General features: G+C 40.4%; 1 protein-coding gene and 1 pseudogene across 1 annotated transcript; one reads left to right on the top strand and one right to left on the bottom strand.

Annotated features, from left to right (window-relative positions):
• Positions 1-6,662: 6,662 nt before the first annotated feature.
• LOC149208220 (putative pentatricopeptide repeat-containing protein At5g52630) overlaps positions 6,663-23,178 on the top strand; it is a 50,829-nt pseudogene continuing 34,313 nt past the window's right edge.
• LOC149208221 (G-type lectin S-receptor-like serine/threonine-protein kinase SD2-5) lies at positions 12,849-15,593 on the bottom strand. Its single transcript, XM_089395964.1, has one exon. It carries the CDS (start codon positions 15,565-15,567, stop codon positions 13,084-13,086), a length of 2,484 nt encoding a protein of 827 aa, XP_089252090.1. The 5' UTR covers positions 15,568-15,593; the 3' UTR covers positions 12,849-13,083.

Genomic DNA, 23,178 nt, shown 5'->3' with positions numbered 1-23,178 from the left:
TAACCTAATTACCCATTATTATTGAAACTTCGTTCCATTTCTATCATAAACTTAATTTTGTCCATATATAAATATGGGTATATCTGAGTTATAACAATTAAAAAATTCTATATATCATATTCTCTCCTTACTTTTGTAAATAAGTTTGTAACTTGCAAAAGTTTCTTCACCTATTTGATGAGTGACTTCATCAATTACTTCTCCTGAATCTTTTCATAAAAATGTGATATATTTGTCATATATTTTCCTCATGTCTCATACATTCTAAACATTCCCAACCTCGTCCCATCTTGGACATTTCTACACACCCAAATTCCATCTCAAATATGACAAATATCATTAACTCTCCAATGCATTCAAAAGTGACAAATAGCATTAACTCTCGAACTACATTGGGAGTGTGAAGGTTATTCTTTGCGATGGGCCCTGAAGCGGCCACCAAGTTGGACTCGAGCGTTACATTACGATAATGTGAAGGTTATTCTTTGCGATGGGCCCTGAAGCGGCCACCAAGTTGGACTCGAGCATTACATTACGATAAAGCCTCAGTGCGCTAGACAACGCCATTCTTTAACGCATTCATTATTCGACAAATTTAAAATGACAATGCCATTTAAAAAGACATTCATGATTCGACAAATTTTTGTTTTGTTTTCATAAGCGCATCAACCCAATCATGTACAATGCCATTTATCATGGCATTGATGATTGAAGTGACTTTAGTTTTTTTTCCCAACATTAACTGTTATATGGCAAATTTTGACTTTAGAGTTTTGATTAATGAGTTGGACGAATCTATTACAATAAAATATTCCCATGTGCATAAGAAATAACAAGGGAATTGGAAGCTATTAGAGTGGTCAGTTCATGTGCCATGTGTTGATGATGGTAACCATTTTGAAATCACATTTTCAGCCTTCATTAATGTGCATTTTCGAAAGCATATATTGTCATATGGCAAGATATTTTAGAGTGTGCACCTAATTGAAATAAAAAGTTGGTTACTTTGATTTTTTTGATTGAATAGAAATTATGTTTTTAGGTATATATTGTATTTACAAATTTATGACATTATATCTATCTATATATTATTCAATTAATTTACATTACTTTTAAAAAAATTTAGATTATATCTTTATTTTCTTAAACACAATACATAATGATACACTTACGTTTTTTCTAAAATTAGATCTTGGGATTCAACATGGGTCATTTTTCTTTCTTTCTCTTTTACGTACATTTATGTAATCCAAGGGATTGTTAGGAGTAGATGAGATAATGATATCATTTCCTTGAGACACTTCCATTGTCGAAGCTTTTGGCACATTTGTAGTTTCCTTGTCAATATCCAAGTGGTCAGATTCGTTGGTATGTTTGTGCTCACTCGTTGACGGAGCCAAAATTATGGCAAAACCTTTTCCTGGTTCGATCGAGAGGTGAACTTCCTCTGTAAAGGGATGCAATCGTTGTACATGAGGCTAAGTTGAGTTTGAAGGAGTTTCTTTCATCGTAGGTGTCTTTTGTTGCTAGGTGGTATTCTTATTGTGATTTGTAGTAGTCTTATGTCCTTTTGATCCCTTCAAATCTTGCAAGCCATGGTTCGTTTTCTTAGGATCCTGGTGGGTATTGGACCCTTGCAAAAAGCGGCAAGCATCCTAGAGATGTCTAGGTTATTGATAAGTCCTACAGTGAAAAACAGTATTCTCATAATCCACTGGTTGTGAATAAACCCTACCCCTCCAATTGAGGAGGATTTTATACAATAATCCTTTAGTGAGGTCCATTTCAACACATATGCGAACGAATGTGATAATTCCTTTAGCCATCCTATCATTTCCAATTTTGAAGTAGTGACCTATTACATTACCCATATTTTCCAACACATATGGATGAGACAAATAGATGGGAAGGTTAGGGAGACTTACCCAGATAGGAGTTACTATTGTTGATATGGAAAGATGATTAAAATAAGGGAACCATGGTTTAAAAAAGAGGTTAGAGCGACCCCAAAAATAGGGTCCTTGATCCAAAACCTTTTGTGGTCCACTAGATTTTGGAAGAACACAACAACGAAGCCTTTTGAGAAAAAATGTAACACAATATTCTGATATAAATTATATTTCACCCACTCCTGAAGGGCAGATGTTGAGGGCCAAAAGCCATTAAATCAAAAAATAAGCATTTGTCGTTCATAATCTGCAACCAGGAATCTACATATCACATTGTCCACTTCAACAAATAGCGTTTATGTTACCCGATCTTCCACAAATGTCAGTCCTAATAGACCTTTAGGGTTTGGTGGTGGACGTCCAAACTTATGAACATCCTTGAAGGACTTGGGTTGGGATGAGGAGGACACACCCCAACCTTTAGCTACACCCCTTACTCTTGAAACCAAATAGATCATAGCGTCCCTAGTTATGCCATACTCACTGAGGGTTTTCTAATCCTGAAGTTGTCAACCTTCATATAAGAGCTGAAAATTGTCATGGGGTTCTCACCCAATCTTGAATCCTAGTTGTAAGTGTGGAGATGAGATTTGTGGCTTTGACCTGTAGACAAAGGGAACCTCCTAATATTAGTTTCACAAAGATGGTAAAACTTGCTAGATCTCGGGTAGTAACCTCCTCCTAGGAATAGAAAATCCTTGTAGAATGGAGGTCCTTGAGAGTTGAGGTTTTCTCTAGCCTAGTGAAGGCCTTGCAACATTCCCAACAAAATCATTTAGACATAGCTTTGAGTGATCCAACAATGGCACAACACTAGATCCAATTTGAGCAGCAATGGCATTCTCTTATGAATTTTGGGTCAATGTTTCATAATCAAGCCCATTGCAACTTTTGTGTTGCATAAAGCCAAAATCTCTACAAGGGTGTTGATCTTCAAAGACAAGAGCCGCCTTGTGGCCATCCCACGCACTTGCAGGTCTTGTCCTATAAACAAATATTGTGGTATTGCATTCAACAACTCTAGCAACTATCGTCGGCCTCCCACGCTTGTTTGCAAGCATTCAACAACATTCAACTTCAGGGGTCCATTCCCTGTTAGTGTGAAGGAGCCTTGAACAACTTATGTGGTTGCGGAGGATGAGTCGAAGTATAGAATTATCTAGGGTTTTCAGAGCTTCGTCCTAGTGGAAATTTTTTGTTTATACTTTGTACAATTTATTTTATTTTATTTAGGTTAGGTAAATATAATTTTTTATAGGTTTTGAATTTGTGAACAAGTGCTTTAACTATTCAAAGTCCTATGTGCTAATAAAAAATATTTTTTAATATTTTTTAATTTTTAAAATTTTATATCACTCTTTTGAATTTTTTTATTATAAAGATTAATAGTAATTTTCCATTTAAGTTTTTAGAATGTTATTGAAGAATTAATTTCTTATTGAAATATAGTATTTTTCGTGCAGTAACTAATTTACCACTACCTTCCTCTGGGGGAAAGGTCCATTAGTCTTGTGTTCGTCTTATCTTACGATGGAATATTTGATTCTTACAATCCACATTACATGATAAACATTATTGTCCTACTTTGATGCCAATTTTGCTTGATTTTATGCAAACCAATCATTTGTGCCATCATTTAAAGACAATTTCTCACAAGATTGTTAGTGTTTGAATTTCGGTTTTTGTCATTTCTTTTTTGAGCCTTACTCTTAGGGACAACACAAATTCCTGCTTCATTGGAAAATCCAACACCAAATGTTTATGTTCTCACAATCAAGACCCTGAGCCGGAGAGAACACACAAAATGTGTTTGTGTGAAGACATTTTGTACTAAAATTGTGGACTTTGAACAACCTTTTGCCACCTACTCGCATTCTACAAGTGAAAATGTTGGATAGAGAAGGAATTCATGGTCAAGTATATTGTTAATGCATGTAGGTCTCTATCTCTTTTCTCAAACCTCTATGCTTGAATAACCTTTTGCCACCTACTCTCATTCTACAAGTGAAAATGTTGGATTGAGAAGGAAGTCGTGGGAAGGTAGATTTTTGATGCATGTAGGCCTTGATTTCTTTTCTCAAAGCTCTATGCTTGTAATCTCTCTTGGATTCAAATCCCAAACCATAGGATTCTACATTATATATACTCCAAATGACATTAAAGGCCAAGAGGCTCTATGATAAAGTTCAAAACAGGGCCAAAACATTGTTTTTATTGTCACCAAATTCAAGCATGACTACCATTTCCATCATGGTACCTAAAGCATTGAACCCCTTTATTTGACTACCTTCCATTGTTTGCACAACTAAAACCATTTTCCTTTCTTTCTCTTCTTTCATTTTCTTTCTTTCTTTTCTTCTTCTTTCTTTTTCTTTTTTTCTTTCTTTATTTTTTATTCTTTTAGTTAGGCATTTTCCCAATGTTTTTTCATTTTCTAGCATGCACGTTTCATTTATGTATTAATTCTAGGGAAATTGAAATCTATGCTCTTTTTTTTTTTCAAGAGTATATCCAATAAAATGGTATTGGAAGAATGTTGATAATTTAAATTTTTAGTAGTCGAGAATTCTAGTCATGCGATATACCAAATTTCTAAGAGGTGATTATTTTTGTTTCAATATTCCAAGACACATTGCTCGTTTTATTTCAAAATGAGAAGATTCTTCCCTTTCCTATGCAATTTAATTATGCCTATGGCGATTTATTATGGTGTTTTGTTGATTTATTTTTATTTATATTTTTTTCCTATAATATTTTTCACCCCATTTTACCTCCAAGCCATATTACTTGAAGGGAACACTCTTTGTTTCAACCACAAGGTGAACTATCTTATTGAGAATACTTGAAATGACTCAAGTTGATCATTCTTTTGTTAAATAACCAGTTTAGTGAGAGTATTTCTTATTAGACATCTTAGTTTAGGTTCAAGTGGTGTAGCAAAATTTGCCTAGCCTTTATATGCTGAAGAGGAGGTAGAGTAACCTGATTTCAATTAGTGCATTATATTGGCAGGATTGAGATGGCTATGTTCTTTGATTTTTTCACTTCAATGGAATCATGAATATGTAATAAATTTATTTCTATGTTTGTTTGCCAAGAAAAATAAAATCTTTCTTCATGCATAGTTGAATGATGATGCTAAACTGATTAAATAAATTTCTTTTAACAAGGATAACAACATAGAGTCATTGAAAAGCACAAACAAACTTTACTTGCTATTTGTCACAAAAACACATATTACAAGTGAGAATAGTTTTCTTTCACTCACCCTTTTTTTCCACTAATAGGATATGTATACGACTAAAATTTCTTACAAAAAAAGAGTATCAAGTTCATCCATAACATTAATTTGCACATAATACTTTATTCCTGTGAGTTGTAGCAAGACAACCATAATGTCAATTTCCCTTTCACTCACATATTTATTTATTGAAATGAATAAAACATTTCCATTCGATCCTATCATAGTAGAAAATATGTTAAAGTGTCCTCTAATGTTTTTACATATTTGTTTGGCAAAGAGAACCATCATACCACTTTGTGTGTCTACACACGGGGGCTTCACAGGGGGAGAAATACCATACCACGTGAACTCATATTGGGGGATATATATTGAGGAAAAAATGACATAATATATTGAGCATATAATAGGGGGTAAAGGGTTTTTATATTGGCAGATATAAAAAATGGAGCTCAAAGTTAATGAAAAATACAAAGGGGTATAAAAAATGTTAATGAAAAAATATATACCTACAATATCTAGTGAAATTATGGGTTTTTTAAATTGGGAATGTGTATTGGATTCGTATTAGTAGGGGGTTAAATAATGTGATTTTTAGAGGTATTTTCCAATATGTATTCCACTTAAGGGTATTGTTTAGTATGTCTTGAATGCACATGATATGTCAAAGGTTCATTGAGTGAATCCCCTATGGTATAACATGCTTCTTAGATTTTTCAATAATCTAAGGCAAAAACATATGTTTTTCAAATTATTCAACCCTTGAGTAACAATATTTTTCAAATGATATCCATCCAAGGAATTATCAACCACAATAATGTAGAAATGAGAAAACATAAGATAATTCTCAACCCATTTCTAGCCACGAAGGATTCAATGGGGGAGCAATACCATACCACGTGCATTCATATTGGGGGATATATATTGAGCGAAAAATGAGATAATGTATTGAGAATATAGTAGGGGGTAAAGGGCTTTTATATTGGTAGGTATAAAAAATGGAGCTCAAAGTTAATGAGAAAATAAAAAGGGGTATAAAAGATGTTAATGGAAAAATGGATACCTATATCTAGTGAAAGTAGGGGTTTTTTTAAATTGGGAAGTTGTATTGGGTTCGTATTGGTAGGGGGTTAAATAATGTGATTTTTAGAGGTATTTTCCAATATGTAGTCAAATTACGGGTATTGTTTAGTATGCCACGAATGCATGTGCTATGTTAGAGGTTCATTGAGTGAAGTCCCCGTGTTTCTAGCATATTTTTGTAGAACTACTTTCCCTAAATCAAGAATCTGTAAATATGATTTTCCAAAAAAAATATTGTTTAGAAACAAGAGTTTGGCAAAATGGTTTTTCATTATTTTAGCAATAGAAAAAGCTTTGTGGTCATATTCTTGGTAGTATCAAGAGGAATAGAGAAGTTACACTAAAATCAAAAGTATTCTCGACGTAGTGCCTGAATGAGACATGTGCTCATGGATTGTGGTGATTGCAGCTTACACCGCTAATGGGATTTTTCATGAGCCCATGGATCTCTTTTATCAAATGAAGAGAATAAACATCCATCCTAATGAGTTCATCTATTCTACTATTATCCTAAAAATTGTGAAACTTGGGAGCTCTGGCATAAGGTATGGAGATCCATTGAGAGATAATCACTAGTGGGCTTTCAAGTTGATGTTGTTCTGATGGATGCTCTAATAGATTTATAAGCAAAATGTGGGATGATAGAGATTGCACGTGCAATGTTTAACAAAATACCTCAACAAGATGATGTTTCTTGGATAGTTATGATCGTAATGTATGCACAAAATGGGTTGGAGGAGGGGTCATTCAAGATTTTCAAACAAATGCAATTGGAGGGGCACATTTGCTACTATACTCCATGTTTGTGTTAACCTTGCAGATCTAGAACAAGGTATAGCCATACATAGAGAATTGATTAAAATGGAATTAATTTTGATATGTTTGTGGAGAGTGCTCTTATATGCAAGTTAAAGTAGGGTTTCCTTGGATGTTTAATCATGAGAGTGCATGGATTCATTATTAAACTAGGTAAACCAAATTGCTTTTTGAAAAAACCTTTTCACTTCTTTTTATCATCAAAATGGTTTTTAGATTATTGTTTTACTTGAACTTAAGAAGAGTTAGGTGACTATAAATGGAAGATGACATTTATGGATTATATGGATTTAAAAAAATGAAGGCGAGTCATAACATTGTATCCCACTATAATTTAAAAATGATGAAATTTATTTTTCAACATATGTACTTTGCATTATATTTGGTGTTCTCTTTACCAACTTTGGGATGTGCTAATAATATTTATACAATTAATCACATGATCTCATGGGGAAGGATTGAAGATGGAAGTTACTTTTGGGGAAATTAAAACTATCCTAAGGGGTGTCCAAGCTCAACTAAGTTTCACACAATCCTAGTGATATCATTTCGCTAGAGGGTGAATTGTTTTTGTATCCAACATTGGAGCTAGCCCCGGCCTAGGCTCTGCCTAGTTGTGAAGAAGGAAAATACACATAAATAAACTAATAAACTTATACTATGTCTTCCTTATTTGCATAATTTGCTTACTTTAGACATTTCTTTATATTCATTCCACTATGTTGTATTATAAAATTATTCTACCTTTTTGGTTTTGAACCTTCTACCCTTCTAGTTTTAACCTTGTAACCTCTTAGGAGGAAACACATATTCTTAACCATTAACCCCACTCAAGTTGTATATATATATATATATATATATATATATATATATATATAGCTATCAACTTTTTCTAAAACATATTTTATTATCAATTTTATTAGTCCCTGCCTGGGACTATATGCGATCGATCGATCGCTGACCGTTGGTTGACCGACGTGATTTTTCATTATAATAGCATTATAACCTAAGTCGAACCAAAGTTTTGGGGTGGAAAGGTTTTGGAGTCTTATTACGGGCTTCGCATTGTTCGAGGTGAATGCGTCTATGAGGAATTAAGTGGCTGGTACCAGATGGCATGCTTCGGCTCAGTGTTTGACGTTAGTATGGTACACCTGGGGACTAGCATGGCACTGTTGTGTCGGCATGCCATGAATGATCAACGGAATATCAGATGCAGGGGGATGTTAGGGTTTATCATTTTAGTGGAAGCTGGGAGAGCGTTCTGTTTAACCCCTACGCGGAACGAGCTGCGAGTTTCCTCTGCATTTGCTGCAAAAGCGCGTTATCTCCTTTCAAGTCGAGGTAAGAATCGCCGACTGTGAATATCGAATAGTTTTGGTGGTTAAATCTACAAATGTAAATTAGGGGAACCATTGCGAATGGCTGTTGTGTTTATTATCGAGGTGACGGAAATTAGTTATGTTATTGCAGGTTGGGCCTGTTTAAGAGTTGTCGAATCGGCTAGGGTTTATCATTTTAGTGGAAGCTGAGAGAGCGTTCTGTTTAACCCTTACGCGGAACGAGCTGCGAGTTTCCTCTGCATTTGCTGCAAAAGTGCGTTATCTCCTTTCAAGTCGAGGTAAGAATCGCCATGGGTCCTGTCTTCAAAAGGCTATAATGAGAAATAACTCTTCCTTTGATATGCATGTCGCCGACTGTGAATATCGAATAGTTTTGGTGGTTAAATCCACAAATGTAAATTAGGGGAACCATTGCGAATGGCTGTTGTGTTTATTTGGGGATGTTAGGGTTTATCATTTTAGTGGAAGCTGAGAGAGCGTTCTGTTTAACCCCTACGCGGAACGAGCTGCGAGTTTCCTCTGCATTTGCTGCAAAAGCGGGTTATCTCCTTTCAAGTCGAGGTAAGAATCGCCGACTGTGAATATCGAATAGTTTTGGTGGTTAAATCTACAAATGTAAATTAGGGGAACCATTGCGAATGGCTGTTGTGTTTATTATCGAGGTGACGGAAATTAGTTATGTTATTGCAGGTTGGGCCTGTTTAAGAGTTGTCGAATCGGCTAGGGTTTATCATTTTAGTGGAAGCTGAGAGAGCGTTCTGTTTAACCCCTACGCGGAACGAGCTGCGAGTTTCCTCTGCATTTGCTGCAAAAGCGCGTTATCTCCTTTCAAGTCGAGGTAAGAATCCCCATGGGTCCTGTCTTCAAAAGGCTATAATGAGAAATAACTCTTCCTTTGATATGCATGTCGCCGAGTGTGAATATCGAATAGTTTTGGTGGTTAAATCCACAAATGTAAATTAGGGGAACCATTGCGAATGGCTGTTGTGTTTATTTGGGTATTTGTTCGCTAAAAATGTTTATTTAGGGTTTTTGGCCAAAGCCATCCTAACTGAAAATGGCAGGCTCAGGGCGTTGAATTTAGTAGCTGGGACCAGATGGCATGCTTCGGCTCAAGTGTTTTACGTTACTATGGTGCACCTGGGGACTAGCATGCCACTGTTCTCTCGCCATGCCATGAATCATCACCGGAATATCAGATGCAGGGGGATGTTTTTCACACTTTGGGTTTTGGGGATGGTTCAGATCGATCGAGGTGATGGAAATTAGTTATGTTATTGCACGTTGGGCCTATTTAAGAGTTGTCAAATCGGCTAGGGTTTATCATTTTAGTGGAAGCTGAGAGAGCGTTTTGTTTAACCCCTACGCGGAACGAGCTACGAGTTTCCTCTGCATTTGCTACAAAAGCGCGTTATCTCCTTTCAAGTCGAGGTAAGAATCGCCATGGGTCCTGTCTTCAAAAGGCTATAATGAGAAATAACTCTTCCTTTGATATGCATGTCGCCGACTGTGAATATCCAATAGTTTTGGTGGTTAAATCCACAAATGTAAATTAGGGGAACCATTGCGAATGGCTGTTGTGTTTATTTGGGTATTTGTTCGCTAAAAATGTTTATTTAGGGTTTTTGGCCAAAGCCAAATGAAAAATCACCAAGCATAAGAGTTTCATCTTCCTAACTAAAAATGGTACTTTTTGGTTTTGATTTCTTAGAATAGAAGCAGATTCTTTGCTTCTAATGCAGTATCATGGCTATCCTATGCAATTAAATTTCTATTTAAGATAATTGAGCATAAATCTGTCTGCAAACAGCAACCCCTGTGGTACTGCCTATATGCTTAGTTTCAAAATTCAGTCAAATCGGGATATAGGCAGTATTGGCAATTTCTCTGAGTTTGAGGAGCCAATTCTTCGTCAAGGGAGTTCTGCTAGATTTGGAAGGTACGCAAGATTTGGGAAATTTTGTGGGTTGGTGGTGTCATGGGGGTTTTGCTGATTACCATTTTTGTAGTAATGTCGCTGACATTGTATATCATCTTTGGCAGTGTCAGAGCTGCTCGTGGGCTTATCACAAAAACTACTGTTGAAGTTGTAATACCTGAACGCGTAGTTGCAGCCATTCTAGGAAAGTCTGGGAATGGTATTGTTAAAATTCAGCAGCTAAGCCGTTCTCCTGATTTCTTTATTTTAGGTTAACATAATCTGCTCATGGTATATCCCTTTTTGGGGATTAAAGCCCACGTTAATATCTATTGGCCTAGTTCTGACAATTCTACGTTGCCCTTTCATTTGCATCTTACTTACCGGATGAAGCGCAAGAATGTTTGGAGTCCGGAACACTATTTTGTATGGAGTTTTTGATTTGGCTTTGACATTTTCCAATATTTGCTGAGATTTTGAAAATGTGCTAAGCATTTGCCAAGTTGTGTATAGATTGGACGATCTATATTCTACTCTTGAACAATTAGTAATTTAGGGCACTCGATGAATTCCTCTCCTGTCCCTCTGTTGGTACTTTTTGGTTTTGATTTCTTAGAATAGAAGCAAATTCTTTGCTTCTAATGCAGTATCATGGCTATCGTATGCAATTAAATTTCTATTTAAGATAATTGAGCATAAATCTGTCTGCAAACAGCAACCCCTGTGGTACTGACTATATGCTTTGTTTCAAAATTCAGTCAAATCGGGATATAGGCAGTATTGGCAATTTCTCTGAGTTTGAGGAGCCAATTCTTCGTCAAGGGAGTTCTGCTGGATTTGGAAGGTACACAAGATTTGGGAAATTTTGTGGGTTGGTGCTGTCATGGGGGTTTTGCTGATTACCATTTTTGTACTAATGTCGCTGACATTGTATATCATCTTTGGCAGTGTCAGAGCTGCTGGTGGGCTTATCACAAAAACTACAGTTGAAGTTGTAATACCTGAACGCGCAGTTGCAGCCATTCTAGGAAAGTCTGGGAATGGTATTGTTAAAATTCAGCAGCTAAGCTGTTATAAAGAAGAATAAATTTAATTTGTAAAGCTGGTGGTCAAGTTGTCACATATTTAGAGGAAATAAGAATGTGTTAAATGGCTAGTAATTCAAGCTCGATTGTTGTTACCTTGCTATGAAGGCCCTTTATTGATCATGTTTTCTTTGTATGTTCAGATTTCTGCTGCGAAAGTTAATCTTCTTGAAGTTAGACCAGGAACATCTGAAGGAGTGGTTGAAATTTCAGGCACTCCAAAGCAAACAAATGCAACCCAATGCTTGATTCAAGCATCCATTGTCAACAACAAACCTTTATTTCATTAATATGCCAATGAACAGATTTTATGGTAACATAATCGTTATCCAAATTCAAAATCCCTATGCAAATATACGTGATTTCTGTATTTTAGGTTAACATAATCTGCAAATTCCATGGGATCCTCTTCAACTGAAATTTTTGAAACGTGGAGACTTGGAATGAAGTGCTGTAATTGCCAAAAATGTTGCCGGGGAAAATTTGACATTGTAGTGACAGAGATTATTTTTCCACTGCCAGCGCAAATGTGTTTATCAGTAATCAATACTTCTTTATCCGGCTTATAAAGTGGGATTTCTTTGACTTGACATAAATGTATTTTGGAACAAAAATCACAGAACGATTTTGATAAACAGCAACTGGATCATATTTTGAATTTGGATTCTATTGCCAGTGGTTATGGTTCAAAACCAATGTTGTCTGTTTTTAATGTTTGGGGTGTACATGTTTTGAGGGTCCAGTTAGACAGTTATCCTGCACTTATATTTGGTCATTATCATTTTATGAATTTGTCATTTGTCGTTATCATAGGAGGTTGGACCAGCTCTCATGATTGGCGTTAAGATATGTGACTGTCACCAAGGCAATTTAAATCTCATGATAATAACTGACCAAAGTGGATCTTGGCATTCTGCCAATAATTATTTTTATTATTTTCCTAAATACATTTCACAATCAACGTAAAATCACAGGCCTTTACATCTCATTCAAATGTTACAAATACTTCGCCTTAGCTGACATGGACAAGTAACTATGTTCTTGAACATCAAAGAAGTCATTTGGTTCTTCTGTAACCTGTTCTATGTCTGTCTTGCAGCCTGTATCAATCATGAAGTCCCTCCAACGCTGACATACATTCTGTTAACCGGCAAGGACTACCACCACAGCAGTGGCTCCTTGTTAAATAATAAAATAATATTTAAAATTTTGTTCTAAAATTTATTTAGAAAATACATTATATTCATAACAAAACTTTTTTTTGGGATAAAAAGACCAATACAATTAAATTAAATTATAATTGCATCTGCGGGAAAAAGTAAATTATAATTTTTAATTTAAAAAATAATAATAAATAATTTCAAAGCACCCTTTATTAAACTTTATTGAAGAAACGTGAAACAGAACAGAAACTTCATACAACACAAGTCTTATATTCACATGAGAAATTTAAAAGTTGCTACAATCATAAAACTTTATGCGTTTCCCAATACATGTGGATAATCCGCTCACCAATAATGTTATTCTATTTTCTATTTAAAACAATCCCAATGACGACAAAATCTTCTGCACCCTCTCGTGCCGGCTGCCTGCCAAATCTTCAACGAACGCACGTGAGAGATCGAACAAGAAATCACGACAGCCACCGCTAATTCTGAGCGTCCCTATTTCCGGCAGAAACCGCAGTGATCCAGATCTGTCGTTGCCTTGAAAGAGCAGATTGCAGAGAAGCCATGGGTGGTTCGTGAATTTGTATGTGGCCTTCTAGCATTCGGCTCACAGCACTGGCCGCTGGTCTCATGGCAGGATTTTCTTGTATGCACCAAAGTGCCACCATCACAACTTTTCTCGCTTCATCCTCTGCCACTCCATCTACCAAACGAGGATCCACGGTTTCCATTAATTTTCCCTCCTCAAACCTCCTAATGGTCGCGGCAGGAAGATACCAGTCTTCTGCTGGAGCCGAAAGGTCCACGCACCGCCGCCCGGATACGAGCTCCAGCAACACGATGCCCAAGCTGTAAACATCGCTCTTGCTGCCGACTCCCGTCTCCATCAGCCATTCAGGCGCCAGGTAGCCTGGCGTGCCTCTCATCCGTGTCAGAACTCGGCTATGCTCATCAGTCCGGTCGATGAGCTTCGACAGACCGAAGTCTGATAATTTAGCTCTAAACTTGTCGTCGAGGAGAATGTTCTCGGGTTTCACATCGAAATGCACAATACATTCGCGGCATTCTTCGTGTAAGAACGCCATCCCACGGGCTGCGTCCACTGCGATGCTCATCCGGGTACCCCAACTCAGAAGCTTTTTGTCGTCTGTGGAGAAAAGCCAGCCATCCAAAGAGCGGTTGGCCATGTATTCGTAGACGAGCAGGTGGTGGGATTCTTCCGCGCAGAATCCCCGAAGTCGGACGAGGTTGACATGGCTCAGGCTTCCCAGACTGGCAATCTCCCTTCTAAACTCGTCGTAACCCTGGGAAGCCTCTTCCAGTTGCTTCACGCCAACCATGGTTCCGTCTCTCAGGATTCCCTCATACACTGACCCGAACCCGCCGCTTCCCAGCTTCCGACTGAAGCCGTCCGTGATTTCCTTCAGTTCGTCGAAGGTGAATCTGGGAGGCAGAACCGACAGCGTGTTCAAGAAACCATCGTCGATTTTTGCTGCCGCCGCCTTTGTTGTCTGCCCCTTTTTTCGCAGAAGGCCAAAGAGAATTAATAAGACAATGAGGATGAACAACAGAGCGCCCCCTATGCTGACCCCGACAATGTTCCCGGGCCGCTTCCAGAAACGAGATCCGTGACCTTCCGGTTGGGGTGATTCATTCATGACCTTGATGTACCCTAACTGCGTTTGATCTGATACGGTTTTCATAGACAGAAGCTCTTCGTAATGAAAGCAGGAGCCAGAGGATTGCCAGTAGAACGCAGCTACGCAAGAACAGTTGGACAAACAGAGCCTCTTACATTCATCAAGGCTTACTTGAAGCGGATCTAAATACCTGCTAGGAAAATAATCGATTCCTCGCACCTCGACTAATGTATGACTGGAATTGCATCTTAGTTCCTGCTTAGGCTTGCAACCCGAGGACGCCCGATCCGGCTGCGAGAAATAAGACGACTCCGGGGCCGGGCAGGTGCACCGTGCTCCAGGATTCACACAAATACCGTAAGGGCCGCAGTAGTTGGGAAGGCGGTAGATATCATTAAAGAAATCCACGAAGAAATCGCTCTCCACTTTCAATCTGGACGGCGTTTGCAAATACAGTTTTAGGTTCCCGTCGGGCTCCATTCTGATATATCGAAATCCTTCGCTGGAACCATCGGAGAGTCTAAGAGAAAACCCATACGGATTGCCTCCCGTTTCTCTTATGCACTCTCTTGTAGTATTTCCATCTTGCCGGTACTCGAGCAACAGGCCGTCGTCGGAGAAGGCGATAATGGTGCGATTACAGCTGGAGTTGTAAAAGCTGGCATACGCCTCTCGGGCGGATTTCCTGAGCGTGTTGAACTCCAGAATACCGTAGGGGAAAAACTGCGGCGCCATGGCGAAAAAACCGCCCCCGCCGGGCAACACCCCGGCCATGTAAATGCTCTCCGAAGTATTCGAAGCAGATACGCTGGACACCAGAAACGTGCCAGCCCTCAAACGTTGGCTTGGCAGTACTGTATCAGTGGGATGATCGAAACTCTGCCAGAGAACCCCGCCGCTTCCATTGTATATCAAGAGATTGCCCTTGGGACTGAGCATCATGCGCGAAGCGCCTGTAACGTTTGCAGACCAAATGACGAACCCATCTCTTTCTCCGTTTTTCAGCACCAAATTTCCCTCTCTGCTGACAACCAAGTTCGCATTACTTGACACTGGCCTGTTCCTATTGGCACACCAGACGGTCGTTTCGTTGTAGTGAACATAAACAATCGCCAGTAGAAAAGAGTTTGCATTCAGTGAACGGAATTTAAGGCCGAATTCGCCTCCCTCGCTCTCGAGGATTGATTGAGATGAATTAGTGGCAGCAACCGCTATGGGATTTGTAGAAAAAAGGAGGCTAATCTCATGGTTTGCAGCAGAGAGGGTATAGAGTAAAGTAGAGCAGAGGAGAAAGAGCGGGGCGTTGCTCCGAAAATTTGCCATGAATGAATTACTTGTTAAGAACAATAAATGCATTACAAGGTCCCTACATATATATATACAATAATTGTGATGCAATAGATAAGAATACAATAAATGTGATGCAATATTACCCGTAGGAGAATAATGGTGGCCCAAATAATTATCACCGTCGTTGACTCATTTGTCTGTAGCGGGGACTGGAGCGAGTCTTGACCTATCGATCTGTGTGCAACTTGACAGTAGGCACAGACAATGCTGAACTGAACGCTGGTTGGTCGATGCATAATTGAGTGGTGAGTAAATAGATAGGTAGTTAGAAAGTCAAACTCTTTAGTGCAAGTGGATTCCGCCGCCACGCGGACAACTATTTGAAAGACTTTTACGCCCACTTGTATCCGAATGATTGGAAATTTCTATAATTTCTGCTGGGTCTTCCTTGACTTTTTTTTTCAGAGGAAAAAAAGCTATATTTGTTATATTGAGATCATATAAGCTGTCTGATAATTACATGATTACATGTATGCGTGGCCGATAAGAGGCCATCGAGCATATTGGACGCATCGAAAGATATTCAGACGATAGAGCACAATGGAAAGATATAGATCTCTATAGATCATTTACATGGAGCGAAAAATCATTATATCAGAGCTAGAAAGAAAGTATATAAACAAAAAGCTGGTATGAAGAGATCAGAAAACTTTTGGAGCTGCCCAATGGAGAGACCGGCAGCCAAAAAAGAGCCGTCGACAGATGTTGACTAATCTGGAGGCAAGAAACTAGTGATCATGGAAATGATGGACTGAAGATGTGGATGGGAGTCCTGGAAAACACAACTGCATCTCCACTTCCAGACGTGCCAAACCGTGAGAAGGAAGATAGCATGCCACAAGGGTCGCTGAGAAGACCACCAGAGAAAGGCGTCCTTAACCGTGGAGAAGGGAGGAACAGTAAATCCATAGCTGGATGATAACTCGAGCCAAATAGTGGTGGTGATGGAGCATTGGAAGAATATGTGGATATTCGATTCCAACTCCAGCCGGCAGAAACAGCACTGACTTGGTCCCTGCCACCCTTTTGATTGAAGAACATCCCAGACAAGATTCCTGTTATGAAAGAGAAGCCAGCCAAAAAGAGTGGACTTGAGGGGGCAACTGGCTTTCCAGAGGTTTTGAGGGAAGGGGGAGGGATGGGGCGGGATGAGAGAAGAGAGGGCGGAGTAAAGACGTCTAACGGTGATGGGGTGGATGTTGGAGTCAGTGGAACAGATGAGGGTGTCGTGAGTCCCCATTTGAAGAATGTTGAGGCTAGAGAAGTGAAGGATGGCGGAGGACCAAAGTGGTCGAAGGGGGAGGGGAATAAGGAGCTGCTGATCAGTCTTCCAAATAGGCGACAGGGAGGACCACGAATCTATGAGATTTGACCAAGTGAAGATGCCCCTGGAGTGAAAAAAGGCGAGAAGGGCCGGGGAGATATGGGATTCGAGGTTGTGCAGAGTAGGGTCGAGAGCAATATAAACGGTCGAGCCAGAAAAGAATGTCCATTTGAGAATGCTGAACAGAAACCGTTGATTCTTGCGGAAGCAACACCAGATAGGCGATCCATGACATATCCCAAGAGTGGATCTCCGAAGCCAGTATTCTAAATTCCGCCCCTTTAAGTACTTCTGTTTGATTAGTGAAGACCATAGGCTGTTCCCAAATAAGGCTCTGTGCATGGATTTGCATATAAGAGCGTTGCCAAAACGCCGCATGTGAATAAGCCCCCATCCGCCATACTTTTTTGGACAGGTGATGAGGTCCATCTTTGCAAGATGAATTTTCGAAAGATAGGAGTGGCCTCCCCATAGGAAATTAGCGGCCGTAGATTGAATAATTTTATGAACTTTAGCAGGGAGGACGTAAAGGTGGCCCCAGAATACTGCAAGTTGGGAAAGAACCGCTTGGACAAGGACAAAACGGCCAGCAAGAGATAAGAGTCTCAATTCCCATCTAGAAATTTTACTATAGAATCTATCAATGAGCCATATCCAATCAGCATATTTGTTATTTTTGACTTTGAGTCGGAAGCCCAGATATGGGAGACCGTCGGATAGCAGAGCAAGATTGATGCCGAATCTATCCGCTACCCAACGGGCAGTGGCAAGATTGGAATTGTTATGGAAGAGCTTGGTTTTGTCACTGTTGATGAGAAGTCCGGTGGCGGCACGAAACTTCTGAAAGATAATGAATAAGCATGCCCAAGAAGTCTTGCAAAGCATAGCAAAGATGAGAATGTCATCAACAAAGAAATTATGTGAGAGAGAGATATTCTTACAGATCTTTACGGCCTTACACCTTCCCTGAGATACAGCAAGATTGATATGCGAGCTAAGAGAGTTCATGACCAGTATAAAGAGGAGAGGGGACAGTGGACATCCCTGTCGGAGGCCTCTTTCAGCATGGAAGAAGGTAGAAGGGATGCCATTAATAATGACTGAGAAGTGGACGGATTCCACACATGCCATGATCCAGCTGCAAGCACGCGGCGAGAGTCCTATTTTTGCAAGAAGAACTCGGATGAAGCCCCAACTGACACAGTCAAATGCCTTTGTTAGATCAATCTTAAGGGCAGCCGCGTCAATGTTTTTCGAGTCAATGGCAAATAAACCTTCTTGAGCAAGGGCAACAGCATCTAGTATAAGCCGGTCCTTTAAAAAAGCATGTTGCTGAGGAGATATATAAGCATTGAGAGTTTTTTTCAAGCGCTCAGCTATAATCTTGGAGATTATCTTATAGAGAGCATTACACAGGGCAATAGGCCTGAAATCCCCAAAAGTGGATGGATTTTCTATCTTAGGGATTAAGGCAATGAAGGTGGCCGAAAGAGCGCTGTTGATGGTCCCAGCTTGGCAAGTAGCATTAACCATATTGAGGAGATCGTCTTTGAGAAGATCAAAAAAGTGAGAGTAGAACTCTATTGGAATGCCGTCAGGGCCGGGGCTTTTGTCCTTCTTGAAACCTTTAATGATGCAAGAGAGTTCGTCCTCCGTAATAGGCCTAAGGAAGAGATCATTTGTAGCTTCATCGAACATAATGGGGAGGTGGTTAACCGCCCACATCATATCATAGATATCACTGTGCTGGCGCTTATATTGATTTCTGAAGAATGTTGTGGCCGCTGCAGAGATGTCATGCTGAGAATTGAAGGTATTACCCATCGAATCATTGATACTCCAAATCGAATTTCTGATTCTGCGCGCGCTGGCAAAACTGTGAAAAAACTTAGTGTTTCTGTCACCCTGTTTGAGCCAAAGGGCTCGACTTTTCAATCTCCATGTGGTCTCTTCTTTTAGGAGCAAATCTTGTTTCTTTTTCTCGAGGGACCAAAGGAGAACCTTCTTTTCAAAGGAAAGGCCATCCGAAGGAATGGAGGACGAGATGTGAGAAATTTCCCTCATAATGCTGCTAAGTTCCCTAGAGTCGAATTCTTTTTTCCTGTTTTGCCAAAATTTGACCCTTTCCCTGAGGCAGTCGATTTTTTCCCGAAAGGTGAGGAAGGGAGCGTCCTCAGCCTGAGAAATTTGTCCCCAGGCGACCCTGACAAAAGTCTCGAAAGATTGATCCTGTAAGTGCACAGTATTGAACTTGAAGGAGTATCCCTTCCTTCCATTATCAGTGACCCATTCAAGAGAAATGGGCTTGTGATCGGATGATGTAGCATCTCCGGTTTTGGCAATGGGCATCCCCCAGTCATTGATGATAGAAGTTGACAGTAGGAAACGATCAATTCGCTTGGCGATGTAAGCATTGCCCAATCTTCCATTGTCCCACGTAGGGGCCATGATAACCGGAGGGATGTCGACAAGATCTTTATTGAGGAGCACTCCCCGCATTTTTACTGTTAGACTGTCCATGGGCAAGCATCGACCCCAACATTCCCGTGAGCTGAGCGTAAAATTCAGGTCTCCTGCAATAATGAGAGATGGAATGTCAAGGATGCCTGAGAGGAGAAGAGAGTCCCAGAAGGGGGATCTGTTCTTGTAGGGCGCATATATATTGAGCAAATTGATAGGGCGGGGCCTTCCCCGAATATGTGCAGAGAGGAGGATGCCTGCTTGACATCTGTAAGCATTCGCTTGGACCATCTGTGGGTTCCATAAGGAAACCAGACCTCCCGACAGGCCATCAGCACTGATCGCCGACATGTGCCAGGAAGGAAACATTTTCCTGAAGAAAGCAATTGAAGATGAGCTAGAGTGCATGGTTTCTTGTACAAAGATGATATATGGCCTTTCCGATAGGAATGTGGCTTTCAGAGCCAAGTATTTGGGGGCCATTCCTAAACCCCGGATGTTATAAGAGACGAGGAAGGTCATTTGGAAGTGCTGCCAGCCTGATTTGCTCTAAGAGGCTGTGGGGGGGGGATTCAAGAATGGGAACGTCGATGAGGGGAAGATTGATGACACCCAATTCTGTGGCAATCGAGCATCCTCTAAAGTGCCTGCTGCCACCTCTGGTTTTTTTACGGACAGTAATATTCTTAGCAGAGGCGGGACTGATAGAAGGGAAGGCAGGCTTATGGATGGTGAGCGGTTCAAGAATGGGAGGGTGGCGATTGAGAAGATGTTCGATGTCGTTGTCAGGCTCGTTGTGAGGGGAGGAGGCGGGGGAGTTAAAAGGGGTCGAAGAAGGGAGAGTGTCATTGATTATGGGGGATGGAGGGGACGAGGAAATTTGAATGGGAAGGGAGCCGATAACGAAATCTGCGACATTTAGTGGAGGCGGGGAGGGGATCGAATTTTCTTCCGGCTGTTCAGGGATGGGGGGGCAGGAGAAAGCAGCCATTTCCATAAGAGGGGGGGACAGCGGGGGGCTTTTAAAGTCGGCAAGGTTTGGCGTTTCCCCCTTGCTGACATGTTCAGAGGCTTTGAAGGTGAAGTGCTTCCCCGAGAGACTGTCACTATCAGAATAGGAGTGTGGGTCTTTGATCTTCAAAGAACGTAGGGGCTTCTGGCGCCTGTATTTGCAGTCGGATTGGAGATGGCCTGTGCGGTGGCATGTGGCGCATCTGAATGGGATGCCCCAGAAGTCAATTCTCTGATAGATGTGTGAACCTTCCCATATAATTTCTATCTGTTCGGGGTAGCCTCCTTTGTAAGGCCTCTCAATGAGGATCCATGCAATGCGCTTATCCTTTTCCCCTCGAATCCAAGGGTCGACGTAGATGAATTTCCCTATTGCGTTGCCAATTGATTCAAGTGATTCCTGCGTCCAGAGCTCGAGTGGGAGATTGGGGAGCTTTAACCAAATTAAGCAGTGGGAGGGAGTATTCTTTAGAGGGTCGAAACCCATATACCACCTTGAGAGCGATAGGAAACTCCGTCCAGATACCCACGGTTTGTCCAGCACCTTTTGTAAATCCTCTTGTTTTTGGAAGTGGAATGAGTACCACTCTTTCATCATGCGAGAGATAATGGGGGTGTACCCAATGATGGGCACCCACGATTTAGTAATCCATGCTCTCATATCCGCTTCAGCGAGTTCTGGGAAGAACCATTTCCCAACAAGAGCGAGTCTCTGGAGGCTATCAATGCGCTCAGTCAAGGAAGTCCCCTTAATCGTGATCTCCTTTGGGGGAGGGACAATCTTGGCGGGAGCTCTGTGTTTGTGCCGACGTGACAGCTGTTGATGAGAAGCGTAGAGGGGAGGGTCCCTTTGCCGAGAGGGAAGGGAACCTGACAGAGTGTCTTGCCAGCTAGGATTCCCACTAGCTGCATAGATAGCCTCTTCAGTTTCAATGGCCGCCGCCAGAAGAGCCTTTGTACCGGGGGAGTCACTTTCCGCGGCCATCCCGAGACCTGAGAGAGATCCCGAAAGGACCAAGGGGAGATCCAAGGAGGGGACCCCGTACAATCCGAAACTTAAATTGGAACCGTCGAAAAAGACACCGACGGAGAGAGATGCCTGGATGGAAGGTGAAGGTTAAAGAAAGAGCTGGATTGAGGTACGGAGAATTGACTGAGCCCAAGTCCCGACAAGGAAGATGCCAAAAACTGACTAGGAATGATCTGGGTGACGCAATGTGACCGCCAAATTCGCAAGTCCCATGCAAGGTGGTGAAACAGAGGGGAGCGGCTGCGGAGAGGAGTTATGAGGAGGTACCGGAAAGAAAGGATTTGAAAAGGGGCCGGAAAAAACAACCGGAAAGTTCAGAGCCTCCCGGAGAGAGCGTTAAGCTTCAAAGCAGTTGTTGCAGTCAATGCAACAGCAGCAGCATTGTAAAACTATCCACCATTCCCCAATTCTGATTCTGAAATCTTGACATGGTCGGTAAACGTAAATAGAGGCTCTAAATTTCTTTACTAGAGCGCAAAGCATTATGTCTGTCAACCTAGTGCCGAGAGGATAGTTCCTCAAAAACCCCGAGGATTGTTCCTCAAAAACCCAGTTATATTCGAAGACCCAGACGGTAGAAAAACCATGATATATTCAAAATATACAGCTAAAACAGACAGAAAGAAACCATGGAATATTCAAATATTATAGCTAAACAGGAACCTATAGCTGGAAGACCTTTGGACGTCACATAAGAGCCACTACAGAGAAGAAAACCTGTAACTAAGCTAAAAAATCACAGCAAATGGTAAGAGAGCATACCTGGAGTCGCGCAGAGTGAGCCGGGTGCAGCAGGCCGAGCCATGAGCCATGAGCGCCGAGAGAATGAGAGGGGAGGCGAGAGCCTCCGGCCAGCAGGACCGGAGGAAGAAAAAAAGCCGAAGAGAGCCTAGTGTTCGAAGCTGTGAGTGCGGCTATAACAGCCAATGCAAGTGCTAACCAGTGACTGCGAGAAGGACGAAAGACTAGCCAGAAGATTATTGGCCGAAAGGGAGGAGCGGATCCAATTGCATGGCTGAGTAGGTCGAGCACATGTCATTGGCAAAACGGTAGTGGAGCGTGGCCTGTTAATGGCATATGGAAGGAAGGTCGTCGATGGCCAGCGGACGCCATGGCCAGTGCAAGCATCACACCCGGCGCGCAGACTCCAGAGCTCCCGATTTTCTAATTTCCCTGGCTCCGGGTACCTACTCCATCTATTCAATTTACATATACGGGTCTTCCTTGACTTGTCATGCAGAATTGAGATATTTGGTGTATGGGTTATATAGAAAATGGTTATTTGGTGCAAAACAATGTGTATAAATTTTAATTTAAACATGAAAATGATTATTTGGTAGAAAAGAAGTGTATAAATTTTAATTTAAACCTGAGATTCAGCTTTTGATTTGATTTGGTGCCTGCTTCCTTGGAATTCACACTATTCGATTCTTTGAATTAATTTAATTAATGAATTTAAATTGTGAATAAAATTTATTAATTTAATTAATAAATTTAAATGGGGAATAAAATTTATTTAATTTAAAATGAAATGGGGTAATATAATTTTAATAAAGAATGTAATTTTTTTTATTTAAAATATATTTTTGAATATAGATTAAACAATTTAAATTTAAATTTTTAAAAATCTCTACTAAATTTTAGTTAAAATTAATCGGAAAAAAATAGTAAAAATCTTATTTTATTTATAAACTAGAGTAGTAAATAATTCTAAAAATAAAATGATTAAATAAAATAAAATAAAATAATTTTATTTTAT

This window comes from Pinus tabuliformis, chromosome 1_2 (genome assembly GCF_031772625.1).
Source record: "Pinus tabuliformis cultivar Carrire ecotype Pingquan chromosome 1_2, CPIR1, whole genome shotgun sequence".
Taxonomy (NCBI): Eukaryota; Viridiplantae; Streptophyta; class Pinopsida; order Pinales; family Pinaceae; genus Pinus; species Pinus tabuliformis.
This window is presented reverse-complemented; position numbering and strand designations above follow the sequence as displayed.

What these genes read in the sequence shown, in the direction of transcription:
- LOC149208221 (XM_089395964.1), bottom strand. Translation starts at nt 15,567, where the DNA reads ATGGCAAATTTTCGGAGCAACGCCCCGCTCTTTCTCCTCTGCTCTACT.